An 18,995-nucleotide genomic window follows, 5' to 3' on the forward strand; every position below is an offset into this window, starting at 1 on the left:
ATATGACCGAAATAATCACACGCGCACACACAAACACAAACAGGAGAGGTGTGGTGGTGTGGCTACTCACGTATTATATAGAAGTTGCTTCTCTTTTTCTCTTCCTTTTCTTTGTTTCACAGTAGGGTTGCAGCAGATAAACGCCACCACTCTCTCTCTATCTCTCTCTCTCTCTCTCATCGCAGCCCTTTCATTTATTCATATTCATAAGAGCCTTGGCACACACACAGACACCTACCCTTCGACTCTCTCTCTTTCTTCCACTTCACCTTCTCTCTCTCTCTCTCTCTCTGCAACAATGGGTGCCTCGCTGCCTCCCAAAGAGGCCAACCTCTTCAAGCTCATCGTCGTAAGCTTCGATTCTTTTGCTCTTTCTGCTTTTCTCTCTTGCTTTTTATTCATTTTTAATCACTGCCAGATCGAAGTTCACTCACTTTCTCTTTACCTTATACCTCGAATATTATAAAACCCTAGATGTTTGTCGATTAACTGTTTTGTTCTGATTGCTTTACTTCAGTTCCGATGCTTAAATGCTGGATGAATTTGATAAAATTTTGATTATTAAAACTGGGGCTCTATGTGGTTCGTTTTGGTTTTGCGCATAAAATGAATGGTTAAGTCAAACTGGTTTCTGCTTAATTTTATGGAATTGAATCGAGTTTTTGAGATAGCGCGGAGTGAGAAAGCATAACGAAGTCTTTAAAGGCTTGGACTTTGTTTGTTCTTCTAGTTCGGGAAAAAAATTTAAAGTTTCGAACTCTCACTTATTAAAGTTTAGTCTCTGACTTGAGCTGGGTAGTATCTGAAACATTGACTCTCATTCAAAGGCAGTTTGATGCAATGTGGTTACTGGTTTCAGAAGCTTAATGAAGTTGTTAGTTTGTACGTTCTCTTTATTTTATTTATGCAAGATCCTGCTTTTGGCTTGTTAAGGCAAAGTAGGTCCAGTCACGATGGTCAATTCAGCTGATAGCTCACTTATTTGCAGTATAGCTATGTCTTCTAGTCAATGCAGGAACTTGTCTTATTATCATCGCATGATATTAGTTGGAAATATAATCTTTATAAATTAGCTTTTAGATACTTTTTTCTTTCTCCATTGTAAATCAAATCTTGTTTGTCTTGTTACTCTGCAGAAATCTTATGAAACTAAACAGTATAAGAAGGGGCTGAAGGCAGCAGATGCTATATTGAAAAAGTTTCCTGAACATGGAGGTAGTTTTTACATCTGCAATGCTTAATTTAGAATTGCCTTATTTTGCAACCCTTTACATTTTATGTGTCATCTTTGATTTTGTTATCCGGTTAGTTTTCATTTAATATTTTTGTCCATCTCCCCCCCCCCCCCCCAAAAAAAAACAAAAAAAAAAAAAGAAAAAAAAAGAAAAATTATGGCTTCTATTTTGTTATTTATAATGTATTCTCTGGTTACGGATTATAAGTAAAATTTTCATATGAAGATAAGAAATTCATTCTATACAAAATGTGTCCAATATATTTTATGTTTATTTGCATTCTTAGAATTGTTCCTTTACCAGTTCTTAGTTTTGGTAATGCAATAGATCATTTCTTCCCCGCCCTCCCTTCCTCCCTCCCTGTAATGATTCATGTCAGAAGTGTAACATAGCCATCCAGATTTATGTAAATCTTTCTTGATAGACATGTATTTTGATTTAAATGATTTTTCTGACTCAACTTGTGATTCTTGTTGCAATATTAATGGACTTTTGAACTTGGTCAGAAACTTTATCAATGAAGGGGTTGACATTAAATTGCATGGACCGTAAATCTGAAGCTTATGATCTTGTCCGTCTAGGACTAAAGGTTGGGATTATGCTTCTAAATCTCTTGGTATCATAGGTTTTATTCTTAAAACCATTGGTTTATAATATATTGTCAAGCTTATTTTCTTGTCTCCATGCAGAATGACCTTAAAAGTCATGTTTGCTGGCATGTTTATGGCCTTCTTTACCGGTCAGACAGAGAATATAGGGAGGCAATCAAATGCTATAGAAATGCGCTGAGGATAGATCCAGATAATATTGAAATATTACGGGACCTGTCACTATTACAAGTACACTTCTTGATTCTGATATTTTCAGTTATGGTTGCTTGAAAGCTTACTAGAAAAAGAAAGGGAAAAGAACGTGTGTAGATTAGCTTTTTCTGTTCTAAATTTTTTATGCATGAGATTGATGTGTTTTTGATTTCTGACAGTAAGGTGTCACTCTTTTGAAAAATAAAAGAGGTTTTTATTTCTTTTGACCTTACGTATAGCTGTTAGAACATAGATCAGAAAAAAAGCCAGAAAATATCATTATAGTCAATGTGCACCAGTCAATTCCATATTGTTGAATAGTATGGCTCTATTTGGGATATGTTTTAGGCTTTTGAGCAGTTGTTACTTATTACCTTTTGTATTACAGGCTCAAATGCGGGATTTGACTGGTTTTGTTGAGACAAGACAACAACTTCTCACACTCAAACCAAACCATCGTATGAATTGGATTGGCTTTGCTGTTGCTCATCATCTAAACTCAAAGTATGATTGGATCCTTTGATCTATAAAACTAAAAGTGAATGTATATTGGTTTTTTCTTCTTGTGTGTCTATGGTGATGACAGAAAATTTTTTCGTTCATTAATGGTTACCCCCATTATTTGGTAAACTCATAGTTCATATTAAGTCCAGTGTTTTCCCATTGAATTGTTATACATAATCAACATGGAATACCAACTTTAAAGTTTTATTTCTTGCTGTTGAAAGCAATAAAATACTGTATAAGAGATACTGCTAATTTCCTCCCTCAGAGGGGTTGTTACTCTATTCTGTCACTTTTCAGTTATATGGAGGGTCTCTTAAGTAATAAAAGAGAACTCTAAAATTAAAGGTTGGAGAAAATAGTTGTTAACGTGGTAAGATTTGATGAAATCTTTAATTATCTTATTTGAATGTCAGTTGTATGCTTTCTTACTTAATGTAAATATGGAACATATTGTTAAAAAAATCTTCTTTATTTTCTAAAAGATGGAAGTTTTAGCTGCTTTTGGACTTTAAATAATAATTTTATTATTTCTAAAGATCACGAAAAGTGTGATATTTATAATTGAATCAATATGTTTTGACATCACTGTAAGGCCCTTACTTGTGATTGTGATAGGCATCTATGTGTCAAAATCATAATCTAAACATTGATAGAGACTATTAACTGAAGTTACTTCTATATGAAGATTAGTTAGTGGAATATGGAAATTTAGTGTTCCTCTGGCACTTTATCATTATGCTTTCTCTAAAAAAAAATGGCATGGTGTCCGTATGCTTCACTTACCAGTGGCAACTTGTAGATGTATCAGTTCCTGAAGATTTTTCATCTTGTAATTTGATTTTGTTTCTTCTAGTGTAAGATTGATTTGAGTTCTATCAACACTACTTGGTTTGTTGTCTCTTCTGTTGGGCAGCATTTGTATTTATGGTTTTGTAGTTAATTTTGATAATTTGGAATTATATATTTCCTTTTGTTTGTATTCTATTTAGGTTTCTGACGTTTTGTTTGGTAAACTGAGCGAATACCTTCTCTTGTTATTTTCCATTTTCAGTGCTTTAAAAGCTGTTGAAATTCTAGAAGCGTATGAGGGAACACTAGAAGATGATTATCCTCCTGATAATGAACGTTGTGAACATGGGGAAATGCTCTTATACAAGGTATGTTAACTGGTCCTGTATACATCATTCTTTGTCCAGATACCCTTTTTGTTTGTTTGATGCAATTCTTTGAATGGGTTTTACTATTCCAAACATGTGGAGACATATATCAGAAGTTAATAAGGTATTTAAGCTGCTTCTTGACTTTGAAATGCTATGCTAATCCTAAACCTGTCAGAAGTTAAATTTACCAGAGCTAAATCAGTTTTAGTTAAATAGAGTTTTGACTGAAGCAGAAGTTTACTTGTTGCTTCAATGCTTTGTCTTCCATTGATATTATTTTATACAAATGGGATTGCAAGCAATTAATTGCATCTAGTTAACTATTTTGACTGTATCATAGATGATACAACTGCTCAAGCCAGAAGCCAACTTTTCTAGCTTATTACTATATAAATCATTTTAATAGGAAGATTCTGATAGCCATATATTAATTTTTTTGTTCAGATATCATTGTTAGAGGAATGTGGTTCTATTGAGCGAGCAGTTGAGGAGTTGCAGAAGAAAGAGTTAAAAATAGTAAGCATTTGTTGCATATTTGCTGGTAAAGTCATGCTGTAGAACTTTTAAGTTGGAGTATGATAACCTTCAGCAAGTATTGTTTATTGTCCGTGTATTTATAGGTTGATAAATTGGCTTATAAAGAACAAGAAGTTTCTCTGTTGGTAAAGCTTGGTCGCTTTGAAGAAGCTGCGACACTGTATAGGGCATTACTGTCCATGAATCCTGACAATTACAGGTAAAGTGCTATATTTTAGTTTTGAAAATAGATTTGCGATTGTGCTGAATTTTATCGTGGTGATTGAGCTGATAAAATGTTATCCGAGTTCTTTTACGCATATCGTATGTGACAAAATTGTGGTTTCCCCAAAAAAAAAAAAAAAATAAAAATTGTAACAATTTAGTCATTTTATAAAAACATTAAAAAATATATATATCACTTGGCATATCCTCGTGCTTTTGACCTTTTTTTTTGTTTAATCTTTTCCCTTTTACCACTCAATATGCTCATATTGTTAGCAAACAGATCTTTCACTTTCTTGTGTTTATGTGCATGTCTTTAGAAGTGAAATAATATTGTCTGGCTTCACAATGTTCAGATATTATGAAGGCCTGCAAAAATGTGTAGGGCTCTATTCAGAAAATGCCCAATATTCTCCTGATCAAATTGAACAGTTAGATGACTTGTACAAATCACTCAGGCAGCAATACAGTTGGTCATCTGCTGTCAAGGTAATAGATTATCTTTTCTGAAATATTCATTCAGATTTTCTGTTTCTTTCTTTCAAATGGAAATTTTATGTTTTGTCTATGTTTGTTGTCTGAGATTATTGCAGATTTAAAGCCCAAGTAAAGTTTTTTCTTTTCCTTTTTTTTTTTTTTTTTTTCAATCGTCAGTGTTAGTGTTTGACATTGTTTCTGTATATTTTCTGTGCACTTTATGTTGTATTAGTTTCCATGCCATGCTGGAAACCGTCCTTTTAATGGCTAAAATTTAGAGACATTTATTTGAACTAGATGGAGCAATGTTTTCAGTGAAAAAATGCTCACCTATTTGGTAATTGAAAATATTTGAGTAATTACATAAGAAAGCAGGACATTAATATTCGTATATATTCCTACGTTTTGGTGATCTGTCAGTATAGGATTGGACTTCCATTTTCTACCTATTTCCTTTTCTCTTTTGCACTCTGTTCCTCATCCTTTTTAGATAATTTTTGTTCTGTCAACTAATCTCAATTTTTAAAGTATGTAGATGTCCATAAATCAAAGGAGATTAAAGAACTGAGTTAATGAAACTGTTGGAACAGAGTTTGACATCTGTGGTGCACATAAAATTAATTTACTTGTGGATGCTGCCAATTTTCTTCTTATATCAATTCTTCTCATTTTATAGCATACATTATATATTAATATGAATAATCTGTAGATGAGGAGTGCAGCGATAAAGTTTAACTGTAAATTTTTTTATTGATTCATGCTGGTACTGTTCCATCATTATCTTCATCTATGTTATCATTTATTAAAATGAATGATTGACTTTAAGAATGTACATAAACAATATTTTGGGTGTTTTCTCTTTCCTTCCTTTCCCTCATCAGAGAATACCACTTGATTTTCTACATGGTGATAAATTTCGAGCAGCAGCAGACAATTATATTAGGCCTCTTCTTACCAAGGTATTTGATGGTTCATTTTATGCTATTCTAACTTGTCTTTCTAGTCTTTATGCATCACAACTCATCATTTTGGTGCTTTCAGGGAGTTCCTTCATTATTCTCCGATCTTTCTCCCTTGTATGATCACCCTGGAAAGGTTAATCTGTTTTCCTTTAAAAAATTATTTATTCTTTAATGCATGTAGAGGACTATAATATTTTGGGTGGAAATGTCAACTAAATGTGCCTATGCCATGCTGACTGTTTTCCAGGCGGACATTCTGGAGCAACTTATTGTTGAGTTGGAAAATTCAATTAGGACAACTGGTTGTTACCCTGGGAGGTAAGATATGGTAGTGACTTATATGCGATATTGTTGAACTTGTAAACATATTTTCTATCAGCTATGCCAACATGGAAAATGAATAGAGGAGTTTTCTGTCTGGAGATTTGAATGCATGTTTCATCATTATTTTTTTCTCAGTTAGAAGACAATTTTTGCTTCGTTTCTATTTCAAAATTGATCCATGATATTGTTTATGTATTGACAGTTTCGTAATAATATTGTAAGCTACTAATTGATATATTATAAATATGTCAAATTGCTTTCAAATGTAGTTTTTCTTGCAGATTTATCTTAATGTTCATGCACCATATGACCCAGACAACCTTATGGTTATGACCAATACTTGCCTCATTATTTTTGAGTAGCATTTTATTGAATTAGTTAGCATAGTAGTCACTATGACTGTTCTTAACTTCACTTAAGAACTGATACGTTTTGACATTGTTTTATGGTTAAGATTTCTTTTGTATTTCTTCTTGGTGATTGTGTATTGTTTTTATTTCCTTCTTGGGTACAGAGCAGAAAAAGAGCCTCCTTCAACGCTTATGTGGACTTTGTTCTTATTGGCACAGGTTGGCAATTTCATATTTTACGTATGCTTTTCCCCTCTTATCTCTTTATTGGAATTTGCTTACATTCGGAGATTCTGTGCTGATGCAGCATTATGACAGACGAGGACAGTATGACATTGCTCTCTCTAAAATTGATGAGGCCACTGATCACACTCCAACTGTTATTGATCTATATTCTGCCAAGGTTGGTTTGAATATGTCTATGAACTCTGATTATATTTTCTCATGATTCATCCGTCAGAGTTTAGATAATTAATATAATTTGCTTAGAGATGCATGATGCACTGATAAAATTACTGTATAACTGCTATCTTTATAGATATTGAGATTGTTATTGATACTGGTATTGAAGTTAACGTGAGAATTTCTATGAAGGAAATATCTATTGTGTAAGTATGTTTTTCTAAAATAGTTCTCCTGATAAATTTGGTATGTAAACCTTGTTCATGTCATGGGTTCAGAGTAGTACTTGTTATCAATGGCAAGATGTTGTTTCTGCTTTTTGGTTTTTCTTCTATGGCTTGACCTTCATAAATTCATGATTATTTTTGTTCTGTGGAGATCTTAAGTTCTGGAGGACTTCCACCATTTAGACTGGCTGGTTTAGCATCTTTTGGTGCTAATTTATATTGTCAAACTTATATAATTCATGTACAGAGCCCAAAAAATCTCTTGAATCCTATTAAAGATTATTTCCCTCTATATATGAAAAGCCATATGGTTGGTGCACTTAACAAAATAGTTTTCACTTGTCTTTTGATTGCAGAGCCGGATTTTAAAGCATTCTGGTGATTTGGCTGCCGCAGCTGCATTGGCTGACGAAGCTAGGTGTATGGATCTTGCAGATCGCTACATAAACAGTGAATGTGTCAAGCGTATGCTGCAGGCCGATCAGGTTTAAAGCTTCCTTTCACTGTTGATATTATTGTTCATTAATGTTGCTTGTGCCTGTAGTGAGAGCTTCTCACTGTATTGAGTGTACCTTACATCATATTTTGCCCTCAATTGAAGGTGGCTTTAGCAGAAAAGACTGCTGTATTGTTCACTAAAGACGGAGATCAGCACAACAACCTTCATGACATGCAGTGCATGTGGTTTGTCTCTATTTATTATCTATTAATTTTTGAACTAGTTTTTTTTTATGAAAGCTTCAAAATTTTTATGTTTTGAAGGTATGAGCTTGCTTCTGGTGAAAGTTACTTCCGACAAGGTGATCTAGGTCGGTCTTTGAAGAAATTTTTAGCTGTGGAGAAGCACTATGCTGATATTACAGAAGACCAATTTGACTTCCACTCTTACTGCCTGAGGAAAATGACCCTACGTACTTATGTGGAAATGCTTAAATTTCAGGATCGGTTGCATTCGCATGCATATTTTCACAAAGCAGCAGCTGGTGCAATCAGGTGAAGCCTTTGACTTAGGGTGTGTAGATTAGATTGTTGATAGTTCATGATTGGATGCTAGTTACCAATGCATTTGTGTATTAGTTTGTTCTGTCAAATATCGTTGATGGAGTTTCATGGTTTGAAAGTATGGCTCCTTTGGAGTACTTGGAATGGTGAGTTATTATGATTTGTCCTTATAGGTCTTATGCATGACCGATTGATTGTGCCTGAGACATTGCTTCCAAGTCGAAACTTAGTTTGTTCTGTCAAATATCCTTGATGGAGTTTCATGGTTTGAAAGTATGCCTCCTTTGGAGTTCTTGGAGTGGTGAGTTATTATGATTTGTCCTTATAGGTCTTATGCATGACCGATTGATTTAGTGCCTGAGACATTACTTCCAAGTTGGAACTTAAGTTGTTCAAAAGGAAAGAATATTAAATCCTGATCCAACTTAGTTCGTATGACTCCATTTTCTTAGATAATGCCCTGTGATATTTTGGAGAGGAGCAAATGGCAGTTACTGTAGATTATATTTCTGCATGGGATTTATTTATCTTATGCCATTTATATTCATTTACCTTGGCATGTAACCTTATGTAGTCCTTTGATTCATATATATATATATATATATTGATTATTCTGATTGCTGGATTTTTGAAATTTTCAGATGCTATATAAAGTTGTATGATTCACCTCCGAAATCTACAGCAGAAGAAGATGATGATCTATCCAAGTTGCCTCCTTCTCAGAAAAAGAAAATGAGACAAAAACAGAGAAAGGCAGAAGCTCGGGCTAAGAAAGTATTATAGTTTTGTCTTCATTGTTTATCTGAAGTCTTTCTGCTTGAATGGTTTTCATCCTAATATTTGTTATTCCTTTAGGAGGCTGAAGGAAAAAATGAAGAATCCAATGCTAGCGGCGTTTCTAAGACGGGGAAACGAAATGTCAAACCTGTGGATCCAGATCCCCATGGGGAAAAGCTATTGCAGGTTCTTTCTCAATTCTGTTACTTTCTAGCTTCTTGATGAAAGACAGGTTATTTCTGATGTTATATTGATATTATCCAATTTATCAAAAATTTTGTCTTTCATCAAGAAGAAAAAAAGAAAAATATTATCCTGTCTCATGTTGACATGCATTTTTCAGATTGAAGATCCACTATCAGAAACTACAAAGTACTTGAAGTTGCTTCAGAAAAACTCGCCTGATTCTATGGAGACACATTTGCTTTCTTTTGAAGTAAATATGAGAAGACAGAAGATTTTGCTTGCCTTTCAGGTAAACTTGTGTCTAAACACGGGCGGTTTTACTTTTCTTCCATGTTTAGAGGCTGTACAAAAGCCAACTCAACTGAATGGTAACCAAGTAATTTAAGCATGTGGATGCTTATGCTATCTGCACATCAACAAAACGACTAAACACCTTTTTTTTTTTTTTTTTTTTAAATAAATGTTCAAAAGCAAGCAATAGTTAATGTTTTATATTTAGCTTGTTAAATCCGTTTATTGATATTTTATTATTATAATTGGGGGTGGTGTTTTTATAATTTGACTTTTATTTGGACTGATTATCTTGGTTTTTTGTTTTCCTTTCTTTTGAATGTAGGCCGTAAAGCAGCTACTAAGGTTGAATGCTGAACACCCAGATTCACATCGCTGCTTGGTATGTTTCTTTTTGTTTTCTTGTTTGTATCAATGTATGGTGTGATTCTATTCCAGTAAAGACTTATTGTAAATTTCATAAATTATAGATCAAATTCTTTCATAAAGTGGACTCGATGGCTGCTCCTGTTACTGATGCTGAGAAACTAATTTGGAGTGTCCTGGAAGCAGAGCGACCCACAATAAGGTTCTCTTGGAAATGGCTTGCCCCCGTCTATCTGTTTATATTTATCTCTTGTATACCACCTTGTATCTGGTAATATAAATGACCATCCTATTCTTTTATTCTCTTCTCCAGTCAATTGAATGAGAAATCACTGATTGAGGCAAACAAGATTTACTTAGAGAAACATCAAGGTAAGTGTCAACCTCATTCACTGGTGTCTGGTGTATAACACCTAATATTTGTAATTGTGGTTTATTCTTCTTATTTTGGGCTTTTGCAGATTCCTTGATGCATAGAGCTGCAGCTGCAGAAATGCTTTATGCTTTGCAACCTGACAAAAAACCTGAGGCTGTTAAGTTAATCGAAGAGTCAACAAATAACCCGGTGCCAACGTAATACATTTTTGATATATTATTTATATTTTCTCAATTCTATTGATTTCTTGAATCCATGGCTCTATATCTTAACTGTTGAAGCTAAACATCTTTGGTTATTTCAGAAATGGAGCACTTGGGCCAGTCAGGGAATGGAAACTCAAAGATTGCATTACAGTTCACAAACTCCTTGGAACCGTTCTTGTTGATCATGTTGCTAGTTTAAGTAAGTACGAAAATTCACCATTGCTTTCCGTACATGGTTTTATATTTGAATATCTCCACAAGTCATGGTTTTCCATGGGTATAGTATAGCTGTTGCACCTTAAGTAAAAATATTCCAGGGTTATGTATCAAAAAAATCCACTTCCCCATGTCAAAGTTGTAGCAGGTGAACCTTGAAATTCCTTTTGGTGGGTTATGTATAAAAATTTTGTTACGGTTAACTTTATTTATCTTATATGTGACTTAGTGTTCTTACATGCAATGGAAATTGTGAAACTGAAAATTATGCTTGTTTGATTCAAACTAATAGGCAGCCTCTTAATTATGCTCTTTTATTTTATAGGATGGAAAGAGCGTTGTGCCGAGTACTTTCCCTACTCAACATACTTTGGGGGTATCCACAGCTCTGCCACAGCCAACTCTGCATACAACCAGAAAAGTGAGAACGCTGTAAATGGTAGCATGAATCATTCAAGTGTACAAAATGCAGATTCCCTGGCATCAAATGGAAAACTTGAGTCATTTAAAGAGCTTACCATCTGAACAGAGATGATTCAATCTTTAGCGAAATCATTCGAAACTTGATTGTGTCTGAATGGTGTATCAGAAGCAAGGTACAGCTCAGAAGGATTTGTGCAGAGAAGAGTCGGTTGCAGGTCATCTGAAGAGGGCTGCGAGTTATGGTGATTCCATTTATTGGTTTGCTGGAAAAAAATCAGGTTTTCTTATCTCACCAGCTCTACCTCGCCATTGTGAAATGAATTCCTTTTGCAAATGTGTATAATCAACTTTTCGTCATGTTTTTAGAGTTGAATTATTTTTTATTTGCTCACTTTAATGTGAGGTCTTAGATGAGGTTACTCATTGGGGTTTGCTCCTAAATTTGAGTTTACTTACTAGGTCAATGGAAGAGCTACAGAATTTTCGTGTTTTTTTTTTTTTTTAAATTTTCTAGTACTGGTCCTAGATCCGGTTGGCATAGAGATCCGGAGCATGTTGTACTTCTCCCATTTAATTGACTTAATTGTTATGTATAAAACTGAATTATGTGAAAAATTTTGCTAGGAATTCATACAGCAGCCAATATATATTGGATTTGGAGCAAGTTGTGTTTTTGTTTTGTGATGTTGTAAGAGTGAATGGATTTACTTCTATTCTGTAAGTCAGCTAGATTAATTTATGGGATAAATTAATGAGAATATGCCGACTGTAATGGAGCCTTCTGTCTTTTTCATGATACCACTGTGAGTTATTTTGCATGTACTACGTTTTGTTCTCAAATTCTAAGTACCAGCTAGGTGATGTTTCATTTTCTTAAGTCTAAACTATAATGCTATGAAAAATTGAGAGGAAATATTAATACTTATGCTATTGATATGCTCCAAAGTTGGCTCGTTAATTTGTAAAGCTAAAATTGTGGTCCTTAAAATTCAAATTGAATTGTTTGTTTTTCTAGAAAAAAGAGAGCTAGCTTTTCAACACTCTCAGAGCAATGCTGATTTTACGATCTTATAAGAAAAGCGGTTGCAATTGGTCAATATTTAATCATTCATCGTCGTTGTAGTTACATTTTCAAGCCCAAAAGAAGGGTGACGGATGTCTCCTCTGAAAATTAACAGCTCCTATATTTTTCAGGCTCAGAGGTCAACGTATAAACTTTTTCCTTTGTAATTTTTTTTTATTTTTTTAATCTACAACTATAATGAAGATTCCGTAAAAAAATAAATAAATAAATAAAAGGAAGGCGCCCGTAAGACAACTTTTAACTTTCAAACAAATAAAACAAAAATACTCGCATTGGAAATCCTGGCATTCAATCTAGTTGATATATTATAAGGTATTTTGTGCAAATATATATGTATATAAATATATTGGGACATCTTCACCAATCTAGTTCATCAAAGACGAGGAAACTGAGAAATTTTTTTATCCATTTACACAAGGCTTCATTTATGTCAAAATGTGGGTTTTGGTGGGGGAGGGTGGGGAGGGACTTGCAAATATTATATATAAAGTTAAATACAAATATTGATCCGAATATCCCTCTTCAATTTTGGGTCCGAATCATCCGAGAGAGCAGTCTCAGCTCCATCTCTGCCAAACGATATTGATGACTGGTGATTTGAATCTGCCATATCCACCTCTAGTTTGCAGGAACCTTAGAATTCAGGGGGATAATAAAATCAGTGTTTCTCATATGTTCATGCATCACCTTTAGCTGGACCCATTCCATCCTCCCTTCTCCCTATTGCTGGCTGGAGTCTCTAGCTGTTGGTGAAGCACTGCCTCCCTCACCAACCTCATTTTTACAGAGGGGGCATGACGCATTGATTTTCAACCATTTGTCCACGCATTCAACATGGAAGACATGAAAACATGGTAGCTCCCTTAGCTCATCATTGTCCGCATATTTTGCCAAGCAAATACAACAAACCTGCACCAGATTGATGGGGAAAAATAACCGGCTGAATTCAAGTCCAGAAAGTCAAAAATGAAATGAAAATAAGAAACGCTCCCAACTATCAAACCAGTACAACAGCAACAATGTAACCTTCACAACTTTTAGCTACTCCTATTTCAATATAGCAATTAAATTTTCCTATACCATTCCTACTTCAGATATCCTAGTTAAGTGGTAGTTAATTTACTAGCATGTCAACCTAAACAATTAACTAAGCTTGTTGAACTTCCCTTTCATGCACTACACAAACCAAGCTATGAATAACCCATGTGCAAATGCAGACATTGCAAATGGAAGATGCTCATAATTATATTCATTAATCAACATAAAAGACTGATGGAATGTTATTAGCAAGGTATAGAACTTGAGGTCAAATTTCCAAAAGTTCAGTAACTGTTCAACAAGTCATTGCATTTGATTCTGGTATAAACCGGATCAAAATTCACATCATGTTTGCTATTCTAAGGCCATGATCATAAGGTACTAAACCTACTCACCGCATCTTCTCCTGAAATTATACGCTCCTTTTCTGTCCCAGCAGCCAAGATCCCACCTTCGCTTACTCCGTTATCATTGTCCTCACCATTTACATTTCTAGTTTTCTTTACCTTAAATTTGTAGGTTGGTAAAGCATTTATAGATTCCACAGTGGCTCCTCTAGTTTGAGAAAGATCCTCGCGAAAGCCCAGGATGGAAATTATGCAAGGCAAGCAGCAACAAATTGTCGCACAAAGTATAAATGGCATGGCATACCCAATGCAGCTAAAGGTAAGAAACACTATGCATAACCTGCAAGGTACCAAAAAACAGTTAGGTTACTCATAGTCAAAGCAAAAAAATATAATGATACGAGCTATTAATAGGTACCTATACAATTTAGGAGCATCAGAGGGAGAAGAGTGACCTCCAAAAATCCACACATTGCCCACAACAAACCACACAGCAAAAAAGCAATCTAATGCCATCTTGAAATGGTCCACTAAGCCATTAAGTCTGCAAAACAGAATTTCTTTCAATGAAACCATCTATAACTAATATATGGAATGTCTGGATCACTGCCCATAAAAAAGGAAAAAGAATCTTATAATATATTCAATATCTATATCGTTCAATGAACCAATGAAGATACTTTTATGCAGTTTTTATATATCTGCCATTTTTATCTATAATGTCTAATTACTTAATATTTTGGATAACTCTTTTGATTCGTTTAAGCATTGGATCCATTAACTAAAATGTTAAGCCTTATTGTATTTTCCCATAGAGTTTACATCTGTCACACTAAACCACACAGCTAAGTTCTTTCCCAGATACAATACATACATGTCACCTTTCTATTATTTGACACAGGAAAAGGGATTTTCCCCAGCCCTTTCTTATGTTGAAACAGTATAATAATGATGTACAGACACATATATACATATCAAGAGAAAACGAAAAGCAGAAGAAATTAAGAAACATAGTTTGGTATCGATATTGTTGGAAAGTGAAGGAATGTTACATAATCAGGATAACCACCACCCTAATCAGCATGAATTTAAGAGTATGAATGACTACAGAGAAACTAGATAACATTAATGTTTCAGTAAGAAGAATGCAACACATGACCAAACAATTTGTAAATGAAATGAGCAGAACAATACATACCGCACACTTAAGGAACCTGCAATTTGGTTGTTCCTGGTTCCTGAGGGGTGATTGTCCTCATCTGATGCTTGAGTTACTGAGATAGCTGTGTAAGACGTTAACTCAGGAGGATTATTTTGAGAAGAGCCTTGACGAGGTTGAGTGGAATCATGCTCATTACTACGGTTGCGATTGCGATAACGCCAGTAAAGAATAGGGAGTGTTGCAACACACCCAGATGCATAACCCACAACCCATGCAAACAATGGGGCTTGTGGATTTTCATTTCTTGACAATGACAAAACAACAATAGAAGCTATTATTTGACTAACCGTGACAACTAACTCAACAGAAATCCATAGGCCAGTATTCAACGGGCTTCTTCGGCGACCATGTCCATCACCTCTTCTCATAAATGAGGAATTCCTAGAGTTTAACCTGTTTGAAGAAGATGAAGCAGCTTGATAAGTGGGAGCATGTGTACTACCTGATGGTCTGTCCTCCTGTCGAGTCAAGTCCATTCTAGGGGGTTGCTCATTATGAGATGAGCTTGATGAAGTATCATCATTTCCAGTAATGTCAATAACGTGATTCTCCATCAGATCCAGTAACAAAGGATGTTGATCAGTTTGAGTCTCACTATTTGGTTCCGGAGAGGGAACATCCATCTAAGTCCACCAACCAGATTAGACGATGAGAAAGCATAGATTGGCAAATGATCTTTCCGGATTTCTGCACCTATATCCCCAAATTCTCCCTCTCAACAGATATAAAACTTAATGTAATATGCAAATTGAGTTGTACCAAACACCTCCTCTTACTTGGCACCAACAAATTTTAAGGATTCAATGAGCATTAGCTTGTTGCATATATAACCTGTGCCAGAATTGGAACTATAATTAATTTTCTCATTTCTAAACACCCAAATTCGGCATTATACATGCATTTGCCAAATATATATATATATATATATATATTCATTTTAATAAGTACAAAGTAGGATCACAGATATAAGAGGCATCCATTGATAATAAATCGTTTCCTGAATATTTTAGATCATCACTAACAAAATTATTTTCAAATTTAAGATAATTAAAGATAACCAGACGAGTAACTATTATGTTCAATATTTTTATAAAGCCATTGAAACATACAACAGGAATTATATACAGCAAAAATCACCATCAAATTCATGAACAACTTAAAGAATGCTTAGCAGAGACACAATCAAATATGCACAATACAATAAAGATCAGTATAAACGCATCACATACATTATATTTTCAACTTATTCTTGATTCTTGAAGCAGTGCAACACAAGTCAATGCACAATGTCCTCAAAAGAAACTCACCGAGTGAAAATAACAATGGTATTAATAAAAACCAAAAAAAAACAAAAAAGCAAAAAAATTAGAGAAAAAGGACCCAAATTAAGAAAAATCAAAGACATAAAAGAAAAACCCATAAACGAAAGAAAGCTTATACCTAAAATCCACACAAGATACCAAAAATTAAAAAAGTTCCAAACTTTTGACCACACCAAACCAATTAATTGAACCAATGCCAAGAATCACTCCAAAAACAAAAAACTTAAACCAATTAACTTCCCGAATTACGCAAGAAATAGAGGGAAACATACGTAACACGCAAAAACCCTCAACCCAAGATTACCCAAATAAAATATAAATCCAAAAAAAAAATAAAATTCGGCACCTTATTCAAATGAAAGAGCTGACAGCTACAAGAAAGTGTTAGACGGGTTCTATGTTCACTTTCTTTTCCTTTCCAGATTCTCAATTTTCTCGAGAAAATATAGCGTCAGCTTTTTTGCTCCATTGGTCACGCAAACTCGCATGATGAGAGAGAGAAAGAGAGAGAGAGAGTCTCAAACCTTCAGATCAGATATGAGCTGTGGCAGTCACTGAAACAAACCTTCAACCGTTTGATGTTCCTGCGTGATACTATCATGGTGGGTGCCTTTCATCCAACGGTAGAAATTCACTTCTCTTGGTTTATGTGTTTGGACATAAAAGTGACGTGTGGACCCCCTTAACGTAGTTGGGCTTTAGGCCGTTCGATTTGTGGAAATTAGATATCAAACGGTGGGGTATCTTCAGGCGTTTTATGGGACGTATGATCTTGTAGGATCGATTGATGACAAAAAATAAAAAGATAAAGAAAAAAGAAATAAGATATTGTCCTAAATTTCTTTCCATGTTGATGTCATACCATGTCTTTATTTTTTCCTATTTTGACTATTTTTTTTTTCCAAACTTTTATTTGTTTAGAGAAAATAAAAGCATAAACAAGGAAAAAAATGATAATCAAAACTTCAATCAATTGTAGAAGTGTAAAACTAAACTATTAAACAAGATTTATGTGCAAGAAATTGAAAATGTTAATTGTCCTTTTGTATTTTAGCTTTTAAAATTTTGTAATTTAAATTTTTACATTTCCAATTCATCAATTTAAGTTATCGACTTTTTAAGTTGTTGTAATTTGAACTTTTTGATTAATATGGCGTGATAGTCATCTCAAATAATTAATATTATATTATATCAAATTTTAAATTAAAAAATAATTTTAAAATTTTGCATTTTAGTATACGTTAATTTGAAATAATATATAATTTTATAGTTATTCAGGTGGTCTGTATAGATTTTTTAAAAAAATAAAAGGGTACTAAAATAGAAAATTTTAAAAATAATTTTAATATTTTACATTTATATATAGTTTAATATCAGTTACATAAAATAATTATTAAACATAAAAATTAAAAGTTAAATAAAATCCGAAAGCCTAAATTACTTTATTGAAAAAATGAGAACTTAAATTACAAAATTTAAAAAATTAAAGGCATTAAAATTCAATTAGTCATAAAGACATATATAATCATCTACATGAAGAAGCTTGTATAGTTTGGGAAGAGGTTTTGATTGATCAAAAAGTACACTAACAGGTATATATAAATTTATCTCTTCCAATATATATATATATATATATATATATATTGTTCTTTACTCTCTAAAATTTTATTTATCAAGAATAAATACAAAAACAATTTATCATTTCATAAAATAAAAAATTAGTTTTTAAAAATCATCTAGTAATTGATAACAATTATTTACATTAATTTTAGATATGTATACTTGCCATGCCAACTGAATGCTGGTCATATATTTCAATTTTAAACAATGCATAATCTTGTAATGAAAAATTAGTGTGGTTAAAGGAAGACCTTGATTGGCTCTCTTATCTTCTTTCTAATGATCTTATCCCTTTTGCTTTGTACTAAAACTTCCAAATTTTCTATTAAAAAAGAAAGAGAAAAAACTAATTGTTGTATTATATTATATATTCTATCTTTTAGCGAAAAATTAATTTCAGGGTTTATAATAGAACTCTTCTGAAAGGTCATAGTTAATAGATATGAAGTAAGTCATTCTAATTACTTATTTTCTAATCCAATCCTTCATATCATCATTATGACCAACTCGCGCGTGACAGAGTAGCACTGATTATTATTATTATTTTTTTTTGGGGGTTAATTAGAGGAGCACTAATTTTGCTTAGTTAGAAGTTGACCTAAATAAATTTTCTAATCAACCTCTACGTAAATTTGTATACATACAAAGTGAGTTATGTTTCCGTTAAAAAAATATTTTTACAATGTAAACCAAAAACATGCTGAAATAGTAAATGCAAAGAATGATGCCTCAATTAATTATTCTTTTTTTCGATTATTACAGTTACGTATTTAAATTTGAAAATCTAAATAATTGTATAATTGATAAATAATATAAATATGTATTATGTAAATAGCTTGTTAACCAGTGACACAACTATTTTTATAATAGAACTTTTAACTTTGAAAAGTTTTAATTGCAATATCAAATGAGTTCTATACAATTTTATTATAAATTTATATTTTTATCTGCATTTAAATTATCATTAAATATATTTATAAATTAAATATATTTGTATTTTAAAGTTTAAGATTGAACATTTTAATTGTGTTTAAAAAAATATAATTGGACATTTTAAATTTATTTAGAAATATACTATCGAATGTTGTTAGATATAAATATTTCATATGTATTTAGAAATATGCAGCTGAATATCACAAATGTATTCAAAGTATGCGATTAAATATCTTCAAATACAAATATTTTAAACATATTCAGATATATGCGATTAAATGTCTCAAATATGTCCAAAAATAATATATATGTTTCAAATGTATTCAAAAATAATATACCACCGAATATTTTTAGAAACGTTCATAATTTTGAAACTGAATATTTCCATTGTATAAAAG

General features: G+C 33.0%; 2 protein-coding genes across 3 annotated transcripts; one reads left to right on the plus strand and one right to left on the minus strand.

Moving 5' to 3' along the window:
• Positions 1–119: 119 nt before the first annotated feature.
• Positions 120–11,695, plus strand: LOC107406827 (N-terminal acetyltransferase A complex auxiliary subunit NAA15). The gene is made up of 26 exons (XM_048470508.2): positions 120–349; positions 1,137–1,215; positions 1,742–1,824; positions 1,925–2,074; positions 2,427–2,542; positions 3,597–3,702; positions 4,150–4,221; positions 4,326–4,441; positions 4,803–4,935; positions 5,805–5,882; positions 5,965–6,018; positions 6,133–6,203; positions 6,724–6,778; positions 6,867–6,962; positions 7,545–7,673; positions 7,790–7,872; positions 7,951–8,181; positions 8,832–8,964; positions 9,046–9,153; positions 9,311–9,442; positions 9,770–9,826; positions 9,915–10,012; positions 10,124–10,182; positions 10,272–10,383; positions 10,491–10,591; positions 10,934–11,695. Exons 1-26 carry the CDS (start codon positions 299–301, stop codon positions 11,131–11,133), a joined length of 2,703 nt encoding a protein of 900 aa, XP_048326465.2. The 5' UTR covers positions 120–298; the 3' UTR covers positions 11,134–11,695.
• Positions 11,696–12,394: 699 nt separating this feature from the next.
• LOC107406811 (E3 ubiquitin-protein ligase At1g63170) lies at positions 12,395–16,653 on the minus strand. 2 transcript variants are annotated; one of them, XM_016014017.4, is made up of 5 exons: positions 16,391–16,653; positions 14,699–15,553; positions 13,919–14,044; positions 13,549–13,840; positions 12,395–13,024 (listed from the first exon to the last, which is right to left on the minus strand). In XM_016014017.4, exons 2-5 carry the CDS (start codon positions 15,343–15,345, stop codon positions 12,836–12,838), a joined length of 1,254 nt encoding a protein of 417 aa, XP_015869503.2. In that variant the 5' UTR covers positions 15,346–15,553; positions 16,391–16,653; the 3' UTR covers positions 12,395–12,835. The 2 variants fall into 2 exon arrangements, with proteins under 2 accessions (XP_015869503.2, XP_015869511.2); XM_016014025.4 differs by lacking the exon at positions 16,391–16,653 and adding an exon at positions 15,952–16,283.
• Between the last annotated feature and the right edge of the window lie 2,342 nt (positions 16,654–18,995).

This window comes from Ziziphus jujuba, chromosome 1 (assembly GCF_031755915.1).
Source record: "Ziziphus jujuba cultivar Dongzao chromosome 1, ASM3175591v1".
In the NCBI taxonomy this organism is placed as follows: Eukaryota; Viridiplantae; Streptophyta; class Magnoliopsida; order Rosales; family Rhamnaceae; genus Ziziphus; species Ziziphus jujuba.

Excerpts from the sequence above, each read along its gene's own strand:
- LOC107406827 (XM_048470508.2), top strand. The coding sequence starts at position 299 with ATGGGTGCCTCGCTGCCTCCCAAAGAGGCCAACCTCTTCAAGCTCATC. Across the intron at positions 6,019-6,132 it reads TGTATGATCACCCTGGAAAG|GCGGACATTCTGGAGCAACT; the intron begins GTTAATCTGTTT and ends ACTGTTTTCCAG. Across the intron at positions 6,963-7,544 it reads TTGATCTATATTCTGCCAAG|AGCCGGATTTTAAAGCATTC; the intron begins GTTGGTTTGAAT and ends TTTTGATTGCAG.
- LOC107406811 (XM_016014017.4), bottom strand. The coding sequence starts at position 15,345 with ATGGATGTTCCCTCTCCGGAACCAAATAGTGAGACTCAAACTGATCAA. Across the intron at positions 14,045-14,698 it reads GCAGGTTCCTTAAGTGTGCG|ACTTAATGGCTTAGTGGACC; the intron begins GTATGTATTGTT and ends TCTGTTTTGCAG. Across the intron at positions 13,025-13,548 it reads TAATTTCAGGAGAAGATGCG|GTTTGTTGTATTTGCTTGGC; the intron begins GTGAGTAGGTTT and ends AATCTGGTGCAG.